Here is a 22288-nt window from a genome sequence, read left to right as displayed (position 1 = left end):
CTGGACAAACTGCTGCCCCAGTTCAGCAGAGCACTGAGGCACTTGTCCCACACAGCAAAACAGGTACTTACTTGCTAAGTGTGCACTCAAATTTCACAGAATCACAGAATCATCAAGGTTGGAAAAGACCTTGAAGATCATCCAGTCCAACCATTAACCTAACACTGACCGTTCTCAACTACACCATATCCCTCAGCGCTATGTTGACCCGACTCTTAAACACCTCCAGGGATGGGGACTCCACCACTGCCCTGGGCAGCCCATTCCAACGCCTAACAACCCGTTCTGTAAAGAAATGCTTCCTAATATCCAGTCTAAACCTTCCCTGGCACAACTCGAGGCCATTCCCTCTTGTTGTATCGCTTGTTACTTGGTTAAAGAGACTCATCCCCAGCTCTCTGCAACCTCCTTTCAGGTAGTTGTAGAGGGCGATGAGGTCTCCCCTCAGCCTCCTCTTCTCCAGACTAAACAACCCCAGTTCCCTCAGCCTCTCCTCGTACGACATGTGCTCCAGACCCTTCACCAGCTTCGTTGCCCTTCTCTGGACACGCTCGAGTAATTCAATGTCCTTTTTGTAGTGAGGGGCCCAAAACTGAACACAGTAATCGAGGTGCGGCCTCACCAGTGCCGAGTACAGGGGTAAGATCACTTCCCTGTCCCTGCTGGCCACGCTATTTCTGATACAAGCCAGGATACCATTGGCCTTCTTGGCCACCTGGGCACACTGCTGGCTCATGTTCAGCCGGCTGTCAATCAACACCCCCAGGTCCCTCTCTGACTGGCAGCTCTCCAGCCACTCCTCCCCAAGCCTGTAGCGCTGCTGGGGGTTGTTGTGGCCAAAGTGCAGAACCCAGCATTTGGCCTTATTGAAACTCATACAGTTGGCCTTAGCCCATCGCTCCAGCCTGTCCAAAGCTCTCTGTAGAGCAATTAATTTCATTAAGCGCTTTGCTAAATAGGACTGATTTTGATAACTGGCATCAAGATTACCGGTGAGATTAACTCATTATGCCAAATACTTTGTTCAAAACTGTCACATCGCTTTCATGTTCTTTTTTGGAAAGATAAAGGTTACTCTGCATACAAAATAATTAATGTGATTCTTCCTTTGAATGGAGATTTGCATGTGCTTTAACTATACCTCCCCTCCAATTGTGCTTTGGAAATGCTAAGAGCATTTCCAGGAATCCTTGTGCACCACAGCACTGGAAGGAGCCACCTCCAAGTTGGAAAAAGCCTTGGATTCTTAATTCTTGCCATTTTGTTTCTTTTCAAACAATTAGCTGTGCTGTCCGCCGTGCCCCTGGGCATCCAACCCATACACTGGCCTCTCACTGCGTCAGCCTGCCAGTTTCTTGAAACTTCTTCCATTTTGAACAGTTGCCATCAGAGGAGTAAACTTCAAAGGCTGGCAGTGGCTCTTTGGCTCTACACGCAATTGCATTAATGCTTCAAAAGCTGCAGTCAGTTCAAGCAATTGCTGCCCTTCAAAAGGTAAAAAATTACTCTAAAGGAGATTAGGCTGTGTTTACAGACACTGGGGCACACATGGTATTTTATACAGTCGCATGAGCATGGTTCACATAAACAATCACTGTGCTTCTCCTTAAGCAAATTGCAATAGGAATGAAATCAATTTGCATCTGAAGGAATATTAAATGTGCAGGTATCCAGTAGTGACCACTGCAGAGACAGGATGCAGGGCTGGATGGGCAGTTGCTGCCGGCCAGTATACTCGGCATGTTGTATGTCTGAATTCACTGGGAGAAAGAGCCTATAGGTGAGGTGTAAGACTTAAGGGGTTGTGATTGTTGTATGGAGTTGTAACCCCTGACACATGCATCATGTTTTTTTTTTTTTTTGTCTCACAGACCCCAAATGGATTATTGCTGACTCCAAGCCCGCTGCTGTCTAGCATTCATTTCTGGAGCAGCCTCAGTCCTGTTGCTCCTCTGAGTCCTGCCAGGCTGCAGGGACCAAACACTCTGTTCCAGGTAGGTCTTTCCAATGCACAGGTTTCATTTCTGAAAGCGCATATGTGGAAGAGACATCAGGGGAGCATCTCCTCACATTGGTCTGGAGCTCTTCAAATAGTTTAAAAAATACAGGAGTTAACATGCACTTTTAAAGAGAGGCCTACTTACCTGTACCCTCTTTAAACCCTTGCCAGCACAGTCAGAACTACAGGGAAGTGTCTACTGCAGCAAGCACACATGTATTGTATGAAGGAAACAGAAATAAATGCTGGACCCCAGTAAGAGTAGGTAGCTGAGCTCTCAGAGCTTCAGGAACAGTGTGCAGACCAGTCAGGGACTAGCCAGGAGATGGTGGAACATGGACCCTGGGAAAACCAAGACTAGTTTGGATCTCACACAGAGAGGTGGGTGTAGGTTTATCCTTGTCTTAATGAGCTACTTCTCACTCAGAAAGACAGGGCATAGTTGTATTTACAATAAGGGCACTCTGAACCTGAAAGCTCAGTTGTGCAAATTACCCATGTGTCCTCAACCAAGTTACTTCATACCTCTGAGCACGACCTCTCCGTATGTAACTCTCATGGGTACTGGGAGAGTAAAAATCTGAAAAGTTTTGGTAAATACAAAAGTTATTAAGTAAACTGTGATGGCCACAGCACTCAGCTGAAGCATTCACTCAAGGCTTAGGAAGAGGATGGTGGGGATGGTGTTAGCAGCTCCAGCTGTAGCTGCTGCAAATCAGTCAATTCAGTAAATCACAAAAGAAATTACGCTGATCAGCTGATTGGCAAGAAGCATAAGAAGCTGATGGCCACCCAAGTGGCTGAAGAATGCAGGGACACCCCTGGAATGAACTCCCCGACTGCTGTGGAGGGCCAACACTAACAGAGGGGGCTGCTGCTAGACAGGGATCCTGCTGTTAGTCTGAACCTTCAGGGAGACTGACTGCCCAACTCCAGGGCTGGGCTTTGGCTCAGGTGCTCTGCTCAGGTCCAGTCCTCGCTGGGGTAGTAAGTCCTTCTGCCTCCAGTGGGACAGTTGAGCATGGAGCCCTAGGACTCCTTATTTGTGTTTCAGATAAACTCGTTTATCCCTATTGGACCTTAGTTTTGCACATGTGGTTAAAAACCACCAGACATTTCATTTGAGAGGGAAGTGTCTGCACCAGGGCCTGGAATGAACTTGCAGTGATATATGCTGGCCACCTCCTGTGGGAACTGAAAGTGAAGAGTGGCCTTGGCTCGCTCCCTTCTGAGAGACCCAAAGGGCCTTATAAACGATGTTTGATTCAGGCAAAGGCCACGGTGACAGGTCTGTAGAGCACAAAGCTTTATTTTAACAGCAAATAGGAAACAACAACCACAGCTGAAGCCTAGTGACCCCACCGAGAACTGCTGGTCATCCCACGTAGGCATCGGGGCAGAGCTCCCGCTGGGCTGCCTGCACAAGCCAGGCCATGTTCCACGCAGCTTGTCAGGGAAGGGAGGAAAGAGCTGGAGCTGCTTCACAAGTTGCTCTTGCTTTCACCTGGTCATTTGCACTGGGAGTTGAAAGAACATTTGGTCATTGTTGAAGGAGTCAGAATCCTGCCAGCAGCCAGAGGCCAGGGCAGCTCTGCAGCTGCCTGCCTGCCACTGCACCCTTGCCTGCTGATGTGCATGGAAGAGAGATCGGATTCCTGTATTTCTTTCAGGTGTGTGCTGCTTTTCATAATAGCACTATGCTTGGCACTGCCTACAGTTCTTTAGTACTAGTCTTTGCATAGTACAAGGACCAGGAAGGGAGCCATCCACATGGATGGTCCCACTGAGCCCAGAACAAGCCTATGGAAAAGTACGGTCCCTCCTTTGGTGAACCAGGAGGAGCTTGTTCTGGCAGTGCTGGACACAGCTACGTGCATACTCCCTCACAGAGCATGTAGATGCTTATTAACTTGTAAAAACTGTCATTCGATGTTTATAAGGTGTAAGCAACTCCCATACACCTACACCTATACATCCTTACAGCCTATGTAGAGCATCACTGAAATCTGCAGTCTCCTTCCACACAATTTACCTTGATATATTGACCTACTGGGAGAGACTGCCCTTTGAAGCCACACTGCTGTGTAATTAAACTTATTTTGATGTTTTGTCATTAGTTTGAAATTACCATATAACTGGAACAGCAAGAGCCTTGCACAGAATTGGTTAATTCAAGAAAATGCAGCCAAACTTAAGGACTACCAGCTTAGCTTGAATTAAGTGCTAACTAAATCAAGTGTATTTTCCTGTTACTACTGTATAGACGGTAGCACTGAGAGGGCGTAGTCAAGTCCCAGATCCCCCCTGTATGGAGGTGTATGAATAAAGAGCATCGTCCCAGCCCCAGGGGCTACAGAGACAACAGGAAGAAGAACAAGAGAGCAGGGTTGGGCTGGAGAGCAGGGGAGAATGAAATCGTGACGTTAGCATTGTTTGCATCTCAGGCCATAGTGCCAGCATGCCACCCGCCTCGACAGACACCAGAGATCACACAACCCTCTTTTTTGTTAGCTTTAGGAATCACATGAAACACGTTGTAATTTACATGTCTCGCTAGAAACCTAGACTAGAAAAGCAAGAGCTTGTAATCTAGTGCTGTGTTTTAACGAATCTTGGCAGAAGTGATGGAAACATTTCCTGAGGCTTGGTTAAAACAGAGGTATCAGCCAGTCCTGGCTGCACCAGGAGCGCGGTGCCAGCCCCCCACAGCACACTGCTGCGCCTGCGCTGCTCGGCCTGATTTTCAGCTGAACATTGGAAGATAGGTATCGTTAACGAACATCTTAGTGGAAGAGTAATCCTGTTGCAGGCAGATCATATGCACGTGTAGAGGTTGATTACGCCACAGTTGGCTGTTGAAGGACTGATCTGATACGGGGTAAAAATACAGCAGACACTTGAAGTTGAGTGCTGTTACTCAGCTCTGTCTCTCTCAAGCTAACAGAAACCCAGCGTGGCTTGTGGAACCAGGCCTCAAGGCCAGATTGGTATCTACCACTGGGATAATTCCCACCTCATGCTGTAACAAGTTTATTCCACCTACTTGCTTTGCTTTTTCTCGGGTCAGATGTTAAGATCTAGTCAATACACGCTACTGCAGGCAAGTTACAGTCAGGATGCTGTCATGAACTAGGAATATACAGCTTGTGTATTGAGTAAGTATTTTTCGCACAGTATTTCAGAAGCAGAAGGTTAATACCACATGACAATATATTCTGCTTCACATGATCTGGTGTAGCTAGTTTATGGTTTCTTAGAGAATACAGAGAGAAACTGCAATTACTTGAGAGTAATATTCCCCATGCTTTGTATTCACAATTGTACTTTTTCTGCCCTAAAACTACATCTCAACTTTCACTTTCGCAAAGCTCTTCCCTGCTTAGCTTTTATGAAAGGCAGACAAAAAGGATGTATTTTAATTAAATTGTGGACTGAAAAACATTTTTGGAAGCAGAATGGATGGCAAAGATTTCTCTATAGCACTCACTTTCCCAGGGTGATGATAAAAGTGCTATATGAACTTTTATATAAAATATAGCCAATAACAGATTTATACATCACTGTACATTTACAAATTATTCAGGTTTCTTCCTCTGTTTTACATTCCTAATGGCTGATGCAGGCATTTGGTATGTATCTTACTGTATAGAAATCACAAGTCTTGAAACCATCTGGAGTCAGTTGCTAATGCTAAATCCATGTGCTTCTGGGCTGAATGCTTTGAGATAAAGAGTAATTTTTACCTTTTGGCCTCTTACAGTTTCCAACTCTGCTAAATGGTCACATACCAGTACCACTCCCCAGTCTGGATGGAGCCTCTTCTCCAGTACTGCTTTCTCCAAATGCTCAGAAATCCTGATGATGTCTCATCACGCCAAGGACTTATTGGTGGATTTAACACTTCATTCCTATGGGCTAGTTTTTTCCTGTGTCATGAGAAGGACATTGTGAAACCCTCTATTACTTTGGTTTGCACTTTTCATTACATGGATAATCTACTTTTATTATGTTAGCATTTTTAAACAGTGTTTATATATAAAAGTATATATAAATCTGTTTTGCATTAAATGAATTATAATTTTTTTATATCATAGCTCTCAAGTGTTGAACACTTCAGTTGTTGATGAAGTACTTTTCTTAATGGGTTGCAACAATGTATCTAATAAGGATGTGAAGCTTCTTTTTAATCCCTTTTTCTGCATATTATGCATTGTGCTTGTGTAAACTATAACCGGCTGTGCCTTCTTTTGCATAATGTCATGTAAATGATTTATATATTTTCTAGTATTAAGATAAAAAGTTGAAAGAAAAAACTAGTATTGAACAGCCCTATGGTAGTATTTCAGTATTTTCTCCACAGATAGGCCATATGATGCAGTGTATTCATGTAACTTTGTATTAAGTGCTTTCAAATTGTATAAAAATAGCCTTATAATTTTTCTTTGCTGAAGTAAAAAACGTAATCAACGTTACAGTCAGGAGATGCATTTAGGAGTAACAAAGCCACATTTAACACATCTATGCCCAGCTTCTTCTGTTGAGTTGCAACAGGGAGGAACTGGGCTGTGTGTATTCATGAGATTTCCATCATTTGAGAATACTTCTGTAGAAGAGGAGATGTCGCTCAGAATTTATTTGGCATATATTTCTTACGAACTGTCAACATTACAGCTGGAAAGACTGCAGGTAATCTCTGTCCTCCCAGGGAATGAGGATCATTCCTGGTAAGAGAATTTCCAGGTGCTTTGTTCAGTCGTGCCAAGTGCCTTCTACTACTTCCCTGGAACGATTATTCTAGCTACTAAAGCTCAGAAGGTCGCAATTCCCCTTCCCCCAAAGCTGGAAAAGTTACAGGACTGTAAATTAATGCCTGGTGCTTGTGAAGAGGCATACTGTACATGTGGGATGTTTATGTATAAACATCTGAATTCTGTATTAAAAAACAGCACTGTGTTACTATATACTTGCAACTTGAACTTTCTGGGTATGTCCTCTACCTTGAGGTGGTGTTTAGTCATCTAAATGTCAGGTTAGGATTAGGCTAGACTCCCTGGCACCACAGATTCTAATCTTGGCAGGGCTGATGCAAATCTTCAGTTTTCTGAAGTGGCTAAATTGGGTTGAATGCAGCTTTACCATGTAGGTTTTTCAGATGAGACCTTCAAAAACCAAACCAAAATCAGAATCCTGTTTGCTACAGGTCATTAGAGCTTCTACTTTGCTTTCTGGCCGAGCGGCTGGCCAGAAGTCCATTCGTTTTGAAATTTATGCAGTGAGTTGTCTGCTGATTTTCTGCTTAAATGCATTTCAGTGATGATGTGTGTAGTTAATTGTAAAGTGCTTTTGGATCCTTCAACCTGAAAGGTGCTAAATAAACATTTTATTAATGCAGTTTTGATGTTGAAAAGCCATTTTTTCGGGCAGAGGTAGTATGACAAAAGACAGCAGGAATTTTCCTCAGGCTCCTGGGTTGCACAACCAAAAATGACTCCTCAGTTTCACTCACAGTAATTAATGGGATAAAAAGCTGCTGTATCTGTATGAAGTACCAGTGCTGATAAACAGAGCAATTAGATGCAAGACGTAAGGAAAAAGAATGAAACACATGGAAAGTCATTCACTTGGTTCAGTGTTTTAAGAGCTCCAAAAGCTACCACCCCAAGGAGTCAAAAATCAGAAGATGATCCTATGCAAAATTTATGAGTGAAAGTAAATTTTACACAAAGTAAAATCAGAACAGGTTAGAAGAAAAGGCAGCATATAGATGGGATAGACTAGTCTCATGGAGATAAATCACAAGGGCTTGCAGATCAAACGTTTCTCTTTCAATGGATTCCTCCCAGGTACATGGAGTATTTTCCAGTAACTAAGTTACAGAGAGACAATTATTCACACTCTAGAGCCAACTGTCATCTTATTTTTGAAGAAGCACAAATGCCTACTTCAGTTGAGTGTCACCTTGTACACAACAGTATAGCTAATGGGAGAACAAGGCATAGAGATGAAGTGTCTCTAAGTGTTTAAAAAGTAAAGACAGACACTCATGAAAATTTGATCTTCAACTTTGTAAGAAGTATTGAATACCACACTGCAAAAAAACAGATGAACATGAGAGGAGGGAGCATGTGACAGAGAAGACATTCTTAAAAGAAAAAGCATCTAGATTCTCATAATTTTGTTTCTTCCAAGGTTTTACAATTAATAAGGCATATTTTTCTTTTCACAAGGCTCAACACACATACACACCCCCCTCACCTCACCTCCCCTCCCACCCTCCTGCCCCTTGAGTGACTTTGTTCTTTTAAAGATGGCAGAAAATAGCAACCTTGGGACAAAAAAAAAAAAATCATCTATTTCAACAAATTACTGTAAAGGAACTTAGAATCCAATAGAACTTAAGGGAAGACACCCAGGAACAGGAAAGTAGTGCTGTCTTCACACCTTTGAGAGACTAAAAATAGCAGAAGAACACATCTTCTGCTGGTTGACTTGTCAATTTAAAAAAAAATAGGTTGTCAAAATGAAATCTGCCTTCCAAACTGGTCAATAATGTGGAACAAAAATTCTTCCTACTGGGAAGAATTTATACAAATGGAGTCCAGCCTCTCAAGTCTAACACTTACCTAAAACACTAGATTGTTATGCCTTATGCTTTGAAGAATGTATTTTATTGGCAATTTTCTATTGAATTTTACTAAATCTCTTTAACTGTAGAGAAAGAATCAAATAAATGTTTTTAAAATACTGTGAAAGCATCAATATTTCTGTGGCATGGAGAGCTCCAAGCCAACAATCCTGGGGAACAAAACAGGAGTTACTGTCTCCTTCACTATTCTTGGCAGTAATTGCAATTTGATCATACTTGAGGGATTTTTGGGATAGATTTACACTTTATTCATGCTTCAGGGTACACAAAAAGTTTTCAGTATTATATGGGCTGGGTGCACAGCTAGGCTATTTTTGGCTTACCTTTCCATTGTTTTTTCAGAAAAGCAAGCATCTACCAGTAGAGCCAGAGCTACTGGGCAGCTTTGCCAGGAGATTGCACACATCATCTGCCCTGGCACAGGTAAGTGGCTTCAGTTCTAAAGAAAACTTTAAAGGTGGGGAAAACAGTGATGGGTGATAACAAACTACAGAAAAAGAAAGATTTGACACACATCCATTACGTCAACAAAGAACAATTTGTTTTGTCTGAATAAAACAGGCACTTGCCAATCTGGAATTACCTACCAAAGAAATAATGAACTGTCAACAAGATGACTGTTTAAAGGGGAGATGGTCTTTTAAAACAGACTGTAGCATTTAATTTTAACAGAACAAGTCTCTACATTAGGAGGCTGTGTGATCTTGTGCCTACAGGAAGCATCTTCAGAAGCTACCATAACCACCAAATGAATTTAGGAAAGGCACTGTTAAGTACAGGTAGTTTTTTAAGTATTGCTGTTCCCTTCTGATCTTGAGATGGTCTCTATATCCTGTAGGACAAACACACACAGGTGACTCAGATTTAAGAATACCTCTATGAAGTTGTCAGAAAACTACAACTTTTGAAATCCCTTTTAGCCCCAAACTGTAACTGCTCTTACCGATTAATACACGAGTGCTCTGCCTACACGGAGTACAAACCTATTTCTTGTGGGAAAAGAGACCGACAGCATCAGTGAGGAGGAGTATAAATTTATTTAAATGAAAAAAGGAAAATGAACCTCAGGCAAGGACTCTGGAGCAACTGGCAGCATGGTCTCCCTTGGGCAGTGTGGTATTTGTAGAAAAGGTCCCAGAAGAGAGTTCTTGTTCCCTCTGCAAGAAGTGCAAATGGATAAACGTTAACCTTAATTATTCCTAATGTGGCTCCAGGCCAGCTGCGCCTCCTGCAAACTAAGGAAAAGGACAAGGAAGAGGGAGAAAAAAAGTCTTTGAAAAAACAAGCTCAGGGTGTGAAAGAGGAGGAGCAGGCAGCCCTGATGCTGCCATGCAAGGCCTGGAGGGAGGTGCTCTGCAAGAGCAGGTTGGAGAGGGGATAGGGAAGAGCATTCTCCCTGGTTTGCAATCCACAGCGATGGCAATTCCATCAGCAAGAGGATCCCACTGCAACAAATGAAGGAACTTCATAGCTCTCTGGGGAAAAATGTGTTTCAAGATGTGGCATCTGAGCTGAACAAGACTCATATTTCATTATGAAGACCATAAAAGCAATCTGCTCAGGCCGGCCTGCTTCTTAGGGGATTTTGGAGAATGCAGCCAGGACAATAAATTAAGCAGTTATTTACAACAGTAAGTACGTGCATGTGTGCATTCACAGTTTAAGTTGGCTCAAAAAATTACAGAACTTAAATGAGTTAAGGGATTTTAGAAAATGTGAAAACAACAGAAAATTGTAATGTACACATTTTTCCACTGACATCAATCTGTTTCAGTTAACGAGTCAGGGACAGTACAGCCCAGTGAAAATCACACACAAAAAATTGAAAAAAAATTTCCACTGTGGCCTAGAACAAGAGTGTGATTTCTGTGCAACTAAACTCCACAGATGAAGAGGCTGTATGCTATGAATTACAAAGCCCATGTATCTACTTGGCGTTTACACTTCTCAAAATCATCCCACCTGTACAGCCAGAGCTCACTTTACAACGTACCAATTAGCTGAACACTTGTACAGTGCTTCGTTTCTGTTTTACAATCTATACTTGTTATCTTGTCAATCTCTTAGATAGGTCTGACATGGATGCTGGTGACATACGTGGATGTTGCTGAGCCACATATAGGCCAAACAGTAGCATTAAATCTCTAACAGCCCAGTCTCCAGGAAAAAAAAAAAAAAAAAAAAAAAAAAATCTGTAAGAAGTACACATTCAAGTTCCTCCCCTAAATTAAGAAATTTCATAGAAATATTGCATTTGTGTCAAAGCCAAACATTACTAAGGGAAAAAGGTACTGAAACGTGCTAACAAAGGTGCACAAATTATTGCAACTCTTCCCACTGAGTGACCAGACAAAATGATCACGCGTCTGTGACCGCATGCTGTCACTATGTGCATTTCCATACCCTAATTTGTTTGGATTTCTTTCAAGTCTGACCTTAATTCCAGGTATTTCCTGGGTTTATGATACTTAGCTTGGGGATATTTACAACATACCTTTCATACACTTTGTCCTCAATAACTGAAGGTATTCTAACCTTAATTCCATCTTAATGTTGCAAAACAGAAACAATGTACCTTTATCACACCGAAGAATTCATGCGCAAAGAAGCAGCAAGCAGCCCAAAGAATGCTACCTTGCAGTTTTTCAAATGATTTGCAAATACAAAGTATGTTGATTCTTTAATCATTGTTTATTTTAACTTTTATTGCCCAATTCAGGGATACACTCTGGCTACTTAATGCTGTGGTAAAGCAGCACAAAAATAACACAGCTGTGTTGAGATGCGAGTTCCACTAGAGCATTGCTGAGCAGCTGGTTTCCCCCTCTCATCTCCCACTCTGTCCTCTCAATCCCCGTCCTCCACCCACCCTCTCTTCCCTTCAACCTTCACCTGCGTGTGCACGCAACCTCGTCACCACCTGCCTCTCTCCTGTCTTCAAGCCCACCCGATTCCTACACGCACCTACGCACGCACCTTGGCATTCCTACCCCCGGGTAGATGGAATACACCGGGTATCTTCTAAAAAGAATTAATCAGCAGCAACTTGCAGGCCATTTCTCATTAACTGATCACTCATCTTCAAGCAAAGGCTGTCACACCAAATCTTGGAAAAGTCATCCATTTTTAGTGACTATCTGCTTGGTTTTCATCACAGTTGAGGTCTTGTCCCAAAAAGGCCAACATTCCCTACAGTTCTCAGGGCCAGTGAAACCAAGTCCGTTGTGCCTGGTGCTGTCAGACAGGAGGCAGAACACTGAACTGCACGAAAAGGATGTCAGAGAAATGCCCAGCAACTTCAGACTCGCTGACTACTGCCCCAAACAGGCAGCTGCCACAGAACTGTCTCTGCTGATGCTCAATTATAGACAGTTTTTTTAAAATGAAAGAAACTGACTTGACCACAGATGCCAAGTTTCTTAAGAAATATATTCTTTAAAGCTACCTCCTAATGAAGCAAACTGATTCACTTGCAGGTCCTTAGAAAAATGTCTTTATAAACAGAGTGCTTTAATTTTATAGAAGATCTTTTCATCTGTAACAAAAAACCTGAATTCCTATTTAAAATGGAAACCTCCTTTCGTTAGCTGCAGTTGATCCCTTTCTATATTTGTTAATGCACTTCATTTTACCAGTTAAACCTTTAAGTCTTTTCCTCATTAGTGCCACATTATTACTTGTTCTTTTACGACCTATAAAATATTACTGTTCTAGAAATGCTAAATCCCACCACATTTATCCACAGTGAACATTTACTCTATATCTTCACTACTTTTGTAAAAAAAGATGGTTTTCTGATACTTCTTTCTTTAACACCATCACGTCTACAACATATTTCCTACAAAGTTAATCAGTATAAAATCTAGATCAGATCCATAGCAACTATAAAAAAATATATAACAACTATTTCAGGACAAAGGTTTTTCATCAGTGCCAAATCTGCCTCTGACACACACACAACGCTCCCACTGGTATCAGTGGAAGACCCACGCATGTATCCAAGAGACATATTACGAGCCTAGACCTAGGCAAGACTTCTGATACCAGGTGACATGCAGGACTTGCTTGCTAATAATCAGACTACGGACCATGTTTACAGTAAGATCCTGAATGGCCTCAGTTGTGGATAAACCAGATTACTTTTCACTGCCACTACTTCTGCGTTGCATGAATTAATAAGCGGCCAAAGTTAAAACTGGTTGGTGACTCCCACAACACGCAGATCTAGCTAAAATTTCCAACAATGCCCCAAGAACCGCAAGTTCACTTAGTCTGTATTTTTAACAACACAGGGCCTTTGTTATTATAAATTTCAAAACAAAACCAAAGAATTCCACATAATATTTATACTTTCAAAAGTACAATATTAATACAGGTCGGTCAGTTAGAAATAACAGCAGTTTGTTAGGTCTACAAGATTTAACGTAAAACCGGTTTACAAATGCTGAAAAGCAGTAGTGGTCCAATAGTCACCATTACACATGAATTTCTCTCTTCCAGAAAATAAAAAAAATCCCAATTCAAATTTACCAGTATCAACGAAATATTAATAAAACACCCCCAAACATGCCACAATCACTATTCACAAATAAAGTTAAAATGAAATATACAAAAATTCACTTAATACTGTTAAATAACAATAAACTACAAGATTTCCTGAACAGAAATGGTAGGACCCCTGAATGTTTTACAGTGAATGTCAGGAAAAATTAAGTTATCTATGACTATTTCCATGATATACCAGCCAAAGATTTACATGACCATTTCAAAATATACCAATAAAGATTTACAGTCTCTTTAAGATGCACTAAACAAATAGGTTCATAAAGGTGAACACAAATGCTTAAAAATACTGTAACCATCACCAAGGGTGTACTTATGATACTCACTGAGATGCATAAGCATAGTAGTAACATGTTTACTATCTCTGGTAAACAGATAACATCTTAAGATCTGAAAAACTCTCTAAGTTCCCATTGTAAAAGCTCTGTAGTATAGTGAGTTCTTATCAAGTACAAACTTGCATCTTTCCAGTTGATTTCAAGTGAATAACACACAAATGGGAGAGCAACAAGGTGGGAAAAGTGTGACATTATTCCCATGTTCTTGTAATAAGTTGTCCCGTTCCTCTGTAATGAAATTCTAAATTTCAGAAGTAAGCCAGGGTCCAACATATTATATGAATCATCTTTTTGCTATTTGTATTTCTAAGGTAAAAACAAGGTAAAAAAGTCATTGCTTCTGCAGGCCCCATATGCACAACAATGTGCAAATATCTTATGCTGGAGCAAGCCTGACAAAATTTACCATCCAGTCTCCATGCTCTAATTTATCAACAACAAACATAGGATCTGAGAGCAAATAACAGTTACTGTTCACTTGTTTGAATCAACTTTCACACCATGTGCTTTTCAAAAACATAATATGCATTACAATTTTTCAACTATTTCAACACATACTTCCAATGTTAAATAAAGAATTAAGTGCCATGAACTTAGAGCATTAAAGATGGTTCACCTATAGCCAAGCAAAGCTATGTTTACATTCCAGGAAACACTGCAGTTTTAAGAAATACAAAAAAAACCCCGCAGCAGTAGAACATCTTATGAAGAGAAACAGATGCATTCACATATTATAAAGCCATTGCAACTTCTTCAGGCATGGAACTGTTGTGTTAACTATACAGACAGTAGTTATTTAGCAGCAATGATTCCGCAATAAATAATGCACTGTGTTTCTCAGTCCTGCACAAAAATTGCAGCTACAGTTACATCAACAGCTGTAACCTACTGGCTCTAGTGGCAGAGGAGACCTTAAAACCAACTGTACAAAAAATTGTCACACTGTGACAACAAATATAAAAACATAATCTGCAGGTTGGAAATAAAAAGACTCCACTGTGAAGAGGACAGTGTAGACAAACTGCGATTCCAAGTCCACCAACAGAGAGCACTGCCTTCAGATCCGAGTCCTTGATTGACAGGATAGGCTTGGGCTTGACTCTGCATTGCCCACTTCAAAAAAGCATGCTCTGCCTTCTGTTCTTCCCATGTCCTACAACAGAACATGGATCATGGTAAGAAAAAGAAGCATTTGCACGACAGAGTATTCAACTTTTATCTACATCTTCTGTCTTTCTGTTTTGAGAGAATACCCTTTGTGCTTAAACCAATATTGGCGTTTTCCTTTTAACTGCACTTACTGTATTTTTTTTTTTTTTTAACTTTGCCACCATTCCACACCCACACAGTAATGGTTTAAAACTCCAGTGTTCTTATATTAACAGTCCCTCTGCCCATCCCTAGTAAAACTCACCTTTTTCTGTGCATTTAGCTTATATGTCTCTACAAGAATCTGAGCAAATAATTCTTGTTATTTGTTTGAGTACATTCACACAGACTAATTTAGCAAAGTATTTTTCAGTTCGGAATGTCTCTGGCACAGCATTCTGTCTGCAGATATGAGGAAATATTAAGCTTTCCATACCTGTCTCTGGGTAAGTGGAATTTCGAAAGCCAGGGTCTTTTTGCAATTGAATGTCTTTTAGACTGAATATTGAAACACCTGGAATGTAACAAAGAAATTAATATTCAAACATTAACTATACTTTCTGAACAGAGTTCTGTTCTAATTATACAGTTTAGATTAAAAAAAAAAGTGTCCTATTCCCAAATATTTCAGTCAATATATACCAGACTTCTTTAATAGATTAGATTTAAGAGTTTTTCCTTAAGCAACGTACTTAGCTTTAATGTACTATCTTAATAGTACTCTGCTACTTTACTACTCCTCTTACTTTCAGGCAAGGTGTGTATTCTTGTTCCAAGACTTCTGAAGTATGCATGTTTCATGGCCTCTTCTGCTGAAATTCTCTTCTTCGATTCATACTATTAATGTAAAAAAATATAAGTGTGTTGGTTTTCATTAAAAAACTCTTTGCATCAAGTGATTTCATTGAAGGGAAAAATAAGAGTTCTACTTGCTCAATATTTCCCACTAACTCACTAGGACAAATTTGTTTTCATTACTTTTATGTCACACATGGAAATCTAACATATGTTATCTAAGTCAGTATTATCAACATACAACAAGATTGCTAAAATAGTGAAAATAACTGCTGTAAATGGATGCAAGTCAAAAATATACTCAATCTTTATTTATAGATATAACAATGATTGGATGACAGACTTCTGCCTAATATTAAATTGCAATGAAATGCTATTACATGAGATAACAGAAGTTTTCCAATTCAACGGACTATGCTGCAGCATTCTGCATAAAATGGAACTTCAGACAACATGTTCTAAATACAATTTGCAAGCTCAAAGAGTAATATTACACCTTAGTAACTGCTTCTCTAGTAGTAAGCTAAATTCATCATTACAGAAATTTAGTATTTGTATTTAATATTTCTGTTTTAATACTGTATTTCACAAGAGTTTTAATTTTTTCAGGGAATTGCTAACAGAATCAATTCTATTTTTACAAAAATTAGTAAGAGAAAAAAATCACCTCTGGCAAAAAGAAAAAAAAAAAGAAACATCAGGTTTTAAATTTTTACATTACATAGGCTTCCCCAAACAGTCATTCTTTCCTAATCTGTCATTCACCACAGACTCAGACACATATTCCACTTTGAGACATATCTAACAGATACCATAGCTTCTAATACATTTGGTAAATATATTAAATTCTAAAACTGCACTTTTATAAAGTAAAGCCACAAAGCACATCTTACTTGAAGGAACTTCGCTATCAATTCAATTCCTTCTGTGTCTAGCCTAAAAATAAAAATAAATTAAAAGTTATTGAAATACATTTATGAAAGCAAAACTGCAAGGGAACTGACTTCATTAAATTATCTCAAACCTAAAAATTAAACACGGAAATGCCTTCACCTAAACAACACATACAAGTACCAATATCTTAGAACAAGACCATCTGAAAAACACTGGGGACAGACAAATCCTGAGCTTTCGATTGTGACTGACTAGGTTGACCTGGATCATTTATTTCAGCAAAAAAGATTTTACTTTTTTTTAAAGCCTAATGCTACTCATTTACTAGAAGGACACGTTAGATCTTTTTCTTCAGAGTCGATAAAAAAATGTTGTAATCTTTGTTATAAAGTTTATTTATAATAACCGTGTAGACCCTTCAAATTCCTCATAATGGTTTTAGAATGATTTAAAGAAACTGCTCAAGAAAACCTGGCCATTGTAACAATGGGCCTTGTATACAACAGAAGAGAAATTGGGTTATTTAGGAAGTGCTATGTGAATACTCCCACATTGCAGGCGTTATTGATCGGAGTTTATAGTTCTATAGGTCATTAAGGAGCTGTGGTACCTCGAATGATATTAGGCAAAGTAATCACACAGTAACAGCATTATGCTTTGTGTTACTATCTGCCCACAACAACACAACTGATGTGTCGTTTTCCAGCATTCAGTAGCAGACTATACTCGGAAACATGTTCACATTTACAAATATGCAAAGCCACCGGGATGCATATTTTCTATTAATAAAACATAAAGTACCGTGGTGCATGGTTGATGAGAGGTTGTGGTTTATACTTTGGAAAGTTGTAGTTTCTAAATTCGTCACTGGAAGAAATGCCTGGCCATGTTTCTTGACATGGGGTTCCTGCATTTAAAAAAAGCACCAATTGAACTTAAAAAAAGGTAAAGAAACAACTTTGACACAAATAGGCATTTAATCCTGTAATTTGAACAGAAAAGAAAGAAAAAAAAAAAACAGTCAACGAGTCTATGTTGTACAAACTCAGCCGTGCACTCAGCTCAACCATTTTTCATCAAGAGTACATTCATTCACATTAATTACAATGCAATATAAAATATCATTTATAAATAAAGATCTACAGTTCTCATGGAAAAAGTGTTTAGAAGAACAAACATATAGCATTATTATTACTGCTAAAAGCATTAATTTACCCAGAAGTCTGAAAATTAAGTGCAGTTCATCTTCAACAGTCGAACCAGGAAAAAGAGGCCTCCCTGATGCCATTTCAAAAAATATGCATCCGACGCCCCTTTATAAAAACAGAGAAAAAGATAAATCAGAAACAATCAAACAATCTAAGCTTTCGGCTCTTAAAGACTTCTGTGTTTCTCTTCAAACAAATTATTAAATTAGTTGTTAGCCACACACTGCTATTAAAAATACTGTTTTGAAAAATGTGTAGTAATAAAAGAACTGTCCCAACACTAAACAAAACCTATGTCAGAGCTATATTATATCCTCTTCCTTCAGATGTCAAGTTTATCAACTGCATTAAAGCTCACAGTAAAATACCACTTTATCATGTCATTAGGAGAACACGTTTGGTTTTCTTTCTCTAACACTGTGGGCCTAATACCTGCTTACTCTAAGCAACAAAAAGGTATTCTGCATTTTCAGAGAGAAATAATAGCATCTTCCCATTCTGCCAATCCTTTCTCTAAAAATCTCTCAGTTGTAGCCTTCAAAAATTCAAAGAATGAGTATTTGAATGCTACTATATAATAATAAAGAGTTGACATTTTTTCAACTTGACTGAGAACAAAAATTTAAATTAGACAAAGCTATACAAACCACATGTCAATTTGAGTTGAATACTCTGAAGATCCAAGGAGAACATCAGGCGGTCTGTACCACAACGTGACAACTTCATTGGAATAGGTCTTTGTAGGAACAGACTTTGCTCTAGCCAATCCTTGATAAAAAAGGGAAACAACTTGCTGAAATCTTTTTATTTGTGTGAAATTGACAAAGAATTTTTAAGAGCTAAATCAGCCTTATTACACTTGTTAAACACCTTCCCTTAATGTTCATTAAAAAGCCCTAATAAATATATTTCTGCAACTTGTGATTTGCCTCAGTATTTACAGCAATCTCATGATCAGCATTTTCAAGCATAGAAGACAGGTGAACACATCAAAACCTGGAGCAATACTATAAATTTCATTAAAACAACAAAGCATTAGATCAGTATGACACCCCTCCCACCCCCTCATGAAAATCCTTGCACACCATTTCCATTTGAGAATTACGTTGCAAAAGGCAGAAGGCAACAAATGAATAATGAAATGGTGGAAACAGACCCAACCAGTGTTGGATCAGCAAGGGTTTTTCATCCTGACACTGTCAGTTTGTCAGTAATATCTTCAATAAAACTTAGGTCTATCATGTTAGATGCAATCTTCTGAGCAACTTTCATTCACACACAAGGGGAAAAACCAGTGGTACCACAACTTGCAAAGGACCTTCCCGACACGGAAGGTAACAGGAAACTGTGAATGCCCCACTCTACTGGAAATTCCAAAGGAACCTGGTGTATCAGTGATGGAGTAACACCTCACTATTTAGCACATGGACAGACCCATTCTCTCTCCCATCAGGGTTACTCTGCTTTGGAGTGAATATGGAGTGTTAGGAAAAGCAACTTGAGCTCCACCTTAAGGAGCTGACTAAGTGTCAATTCCAAAGGAAGCTGTAAGACTACTTTCAAACCACAAGTCAAGCAACAGTATTACCTATACATGTATTACTTTGATTACTAACATCTGTAAAATGCTGACTTTCACTTTCCATCCAACAACACAGAAATTCACTACAGACCCAATGCTCTCATCTTTCCTTTATAAGGAAAGATGCCTCTCTTTTGCTGAGTGAAGAAAATATTTCTTACAGAATAATTTCAGGCCATACCAAAGTCTGCAAGCTTCAGTTCTCCTTTCTCATTAATTAGTAGATTTTGTGGCTTCAGATCTCGATGTAACACCTTTCTTCTATGACAGTATGCCAAACCACGAAGAATCTGGTATAAAAATAGCTACAAAAGAGAACATTTATATAAATTAGACTAAAAATGTTCATCTACAGATTACACGACTGTAACAGCCCATTTGGGCACTGCAGAGTTAAGGCTCTGTATTGTAAGCAGGACAAAAATACTTCTCAAAAAGTATGTTACTTTTCCCTATGAACACACTCTGAACATCATCGTTACTGTTTACAGGTTTAAAATCCCTTTATGCTAATGCACTGCTTTAAGACCATACTTTCAACAAAGATTTTAAGAGCAATTTGTCCTCCTTAGCTGAAGAGAACCACAGGGCTGTTTATTTTTAAGTAAGCATTTACCAATGCTCTTCCCCACACTAATTGTCTCTGACCATTCTCAAGTTCCCTTCTGCCACAGAATCCCTTCTGAAAACGCAGCTCAGCATCCTTTCTATCCAATTGTGCAAAACTATGTAAAGAACATTTTGGTGTGCCATTGGAAAAAACACACTTGGCTTCACAAGCTCACAAAACATGGAGAAATGGGGAAATGGGGATTACTAAAAACAGCCCAACCGCCTCTGGCATTATATACATCCCCTCACCTTGACATACACAGGTTTATTTTAGTCCTTTGGAACTGCAAGCCAAGCAAGCAACTTCAGTCATGCATATTAATGCTGTGCATATATAGACATAAAAGTAGTAAGGGGTGAAGAAGGGTTTAGCAGAGGGCAACCAAGCAAGTTTACTATATCACTCCATTAAGAACTACTATTTTGCAGTTTTTGTATGTATAAAGGGTCTGATCTTGAACATGGGACTTCTGGCCAGCCATTGCTGGCATTTACCACACAACAGTCCTTAGCCAGTATAGCTGATCAAATGTGCAATATCAAAGACAGAGCTGTATTTTTTCGCTGTACATTTGATCACCTATACTGGCTGAGGATGTTTACCAGTGTTTACCAATGTGACAAATTCAGCATGTAACAGGACTTTTGAGGAGAAACACTAGAATGTTTTTATATGACCATTTTCTAACACATCAGTTTATTTTTGTACCAGGTGACATCACCAAATGCTTTTTGGTAAGATGGACACATCCATCTGTTCTCAGTCTGCTTATGTGGGATTTATCTGTTCTAGAGAAAAGGAATTGGGATTGATTTTTTTCTTTCCTTCTTTCTTTCTTTTCTTTTTTGTAGAGCAGAATGAGAAGCAACAAGTTTCTTCCCATCTACTCATGTTCATACTGTTGCAGGGGTAGTCAGTCCCAAGAGATACTAACAGGACTGCTGTGGAAATTGATAGCCATCTCTAGTGTACCCTGGGACTGCAAGGATTAGTCAAGAAGGCAAAGCAGATTATTCTACAGAAACTGTGGCTCTTCACCACAGTTGGCAGGGATCCTTTTGGAAATGCACCAGATGGCATGTATTAGCTCAGAGTTCTGTTTGAAACAGTAATACCTGCAGAGATCACAAACATCTTTATATTATGCATCTTCGTTTCATTAAAACTCAAAAAACTAAAATTAGCTGAGCATGTGAGGGGAGTGATGATAGGGAGGTCTCTCAAATGTTAATAAAGACCCAAACCCCCACAGTTACTGTAAGGTATGCACCTGCAGCTACCACAGTTAAGCAGCTGTTCTGGTTTCCCAGTGCCAAAGGTACTGACCATATAAACCTGCTCTTAGGCCACAGCTTCAACCATAGGCAAACAAGGAAAAACAGTTCCTCTGCTTAGCTCAGATTATCACAAACAGATCCTGCTTGTTCTAACTGCACTTCCTATAGGAGCCAGCTTCCCACTTACAGCTTCTCTTTTTTCTTTTTTTTAGGCCTAAAGCACTACTTATTAACTTGTAGTTAATTAAAAACACAAGCATAATTATGTTTTTTGTTGTCTCTCTGAAGTAGATACAAATTAAAGAACTTTCCTTTGTAGACTCTCAAAGGAAGCAACAGAGTATGTTATGGGCAGATGTCTTTCCTTAGAGGGATTTACTGTAATGTGACAACAGAATAAAAGAAAAAGCTAACCAAACAGTAACCAGCATCTAGACTGAATTCCATATGCAATTCAACTAAGAACAGACAACATGCAACTAAGCCAAAAACAAGGATGACAACTCTACTAGAATGCACACAAAGCTCATCACTTCACAGTATTTAGTACATTGTGTTTGTCAACCACATTTGTGCCATGTGCTACTGTATAAGAATAAAAGTAATTTTCCTACCATGTGTGCACATTCATAGTTTTGTTCGTTAGGATCACAGTTAATTTTTTTAAAGAGGCATGGAAGATTTTTTCAAACACACCTACCATACAAATAACAGCCCTTATATGAATTATATGTGGCTTAATGAAGAGGTTTTGAAGGTACAGTCCAGCACAGGCTGCAACACAGCACGATGACACTGGTAACCCAGCCTCCTCAGACAACTTCATTCATTTCAAGATAGTATTGTCCTCTGTTTGGAATCTTGTTTATAAAGCCGTAAATAATTGAGGAACATAAAGAGTTATTCCTGTTTTCCAAATCAAAACCTGCTTGTTGCAAGAGATGTTATAGTTGAACCTGAGTTAATTTCAGCTAGCCAGATTGGAAACCAAGTCACTTGACCTGGCCACAGCCATAGTTAAAAGGAACAGACAATTAAACCTTAAAGAAATTAATTTCCATTTTATTACTAATGGAAAGATGAACATCACTCGTTCTTAAATATGTATTTTAAATGTCTTTCTTGTGTGGTAGGCAGTAGCATCCAAACTCACATTCATGATTGAGGCTACATTTTCTTTTGTGTGTATATATAAATTTTATTTGAGGATATATCAAACTACAG

At 39.3% G+C, this 22288-nt stretch overlaps 2 protein-coding genes across 8 annotated transcripts in view; one reads left to right on the top strand and one right to left on the bottom strand.

Annotated features, from left to right (window-relative positions):
• The window catches only part of ELK3 (ETS transcription factor ELK3), a 39287-nt gene extending 31897 nt beyond the window's left edge, over window positions 1-7390 (top strand). The window contains exons 4-5 of one of the 2 annotated variants that reach the window (XM_074827016.1): window positions 1872-1994; window positions 5760-7390. In XM_074827016.1, coding sequence (XP_074683117.1) covers window positions 1872-1994; window positions 5760-5858 — 222 coding nt within the window. In that variant the 3' untranslated portion in view covers window positions 5859-7390. Of the gene's footprint in view, window positions 1-1871; window positions 1995-5759 lie in introns of those variants that run through there. The other variant, XM_074827017.1, reaches the window with a different exon arrangement.
• Window positions 7391-11317: 3927 nt separating this feature from the next.
• The window catches only part of CDK17 (cyclin dependent kinase 17), a 96529-nt gene continuing 85558 nt past the window's right edge, over window positions 11318-22288 (bottom strand). For 3 of the 6 annotated variants that reach the window (XM_074827010.1, XM_074827009.1, XM_074827011.1), the window contains 8 exons: window positions 19356-19479; window positions 18240-18360; window positions 17600-17697; window positions 17186-17291; window positions 16384-16426; window positions 15442-15532; window positions 15132-15209; window positions 11318-14699 (listed from right to left, as the gene is read on the bottom strand). In XM_074827010.1, the coding sequence (XP_074683111.1) occupies window positions 14662-14699; window positions 15132-15209; window positions 15442-15532; window positions 16384-16426; window positions 17186-17291; window positions 17600-17697; window positions 18240-18360; window positions 19356-19479 (699 nt within the window). In that variant the 3' untranslated portion in view covers window positions 11318-14661. The remainder of the gene's footprint in view (window positions 14700-15131; window positions 15210-15441; window positions 15533-16383; window positions 16427-17185; window positions 17292-17599; window positions 17698-18239; window positions 18361-19355; window positions 19480-22288) is intronic. The other 3 variants (XM_074827012.1, XM_074827015.1, XM_074827014.1) reach the window with 1 other exon arrangement.

The sequence above is a fragment of the Strix aluco genome, chromosome 5 (genome assembly GCF_031877795.1).
Source record: "Strix aluco isolate bStrAlu1 chromosome 5, bStrAlu1.hap1, whole genome shotgun sequence".
Taxonomy (NCBI): domain Eukaryota; kingdom Metazoa; phylum Chordata; class Aves; order Strigiformes; family Strigidae; genus Strix; species Strix aluco.
Note: the sequence above shows the minus strand (reverse complement) of the source record. Positions and strands in the feature narration are given on the sequence as shown.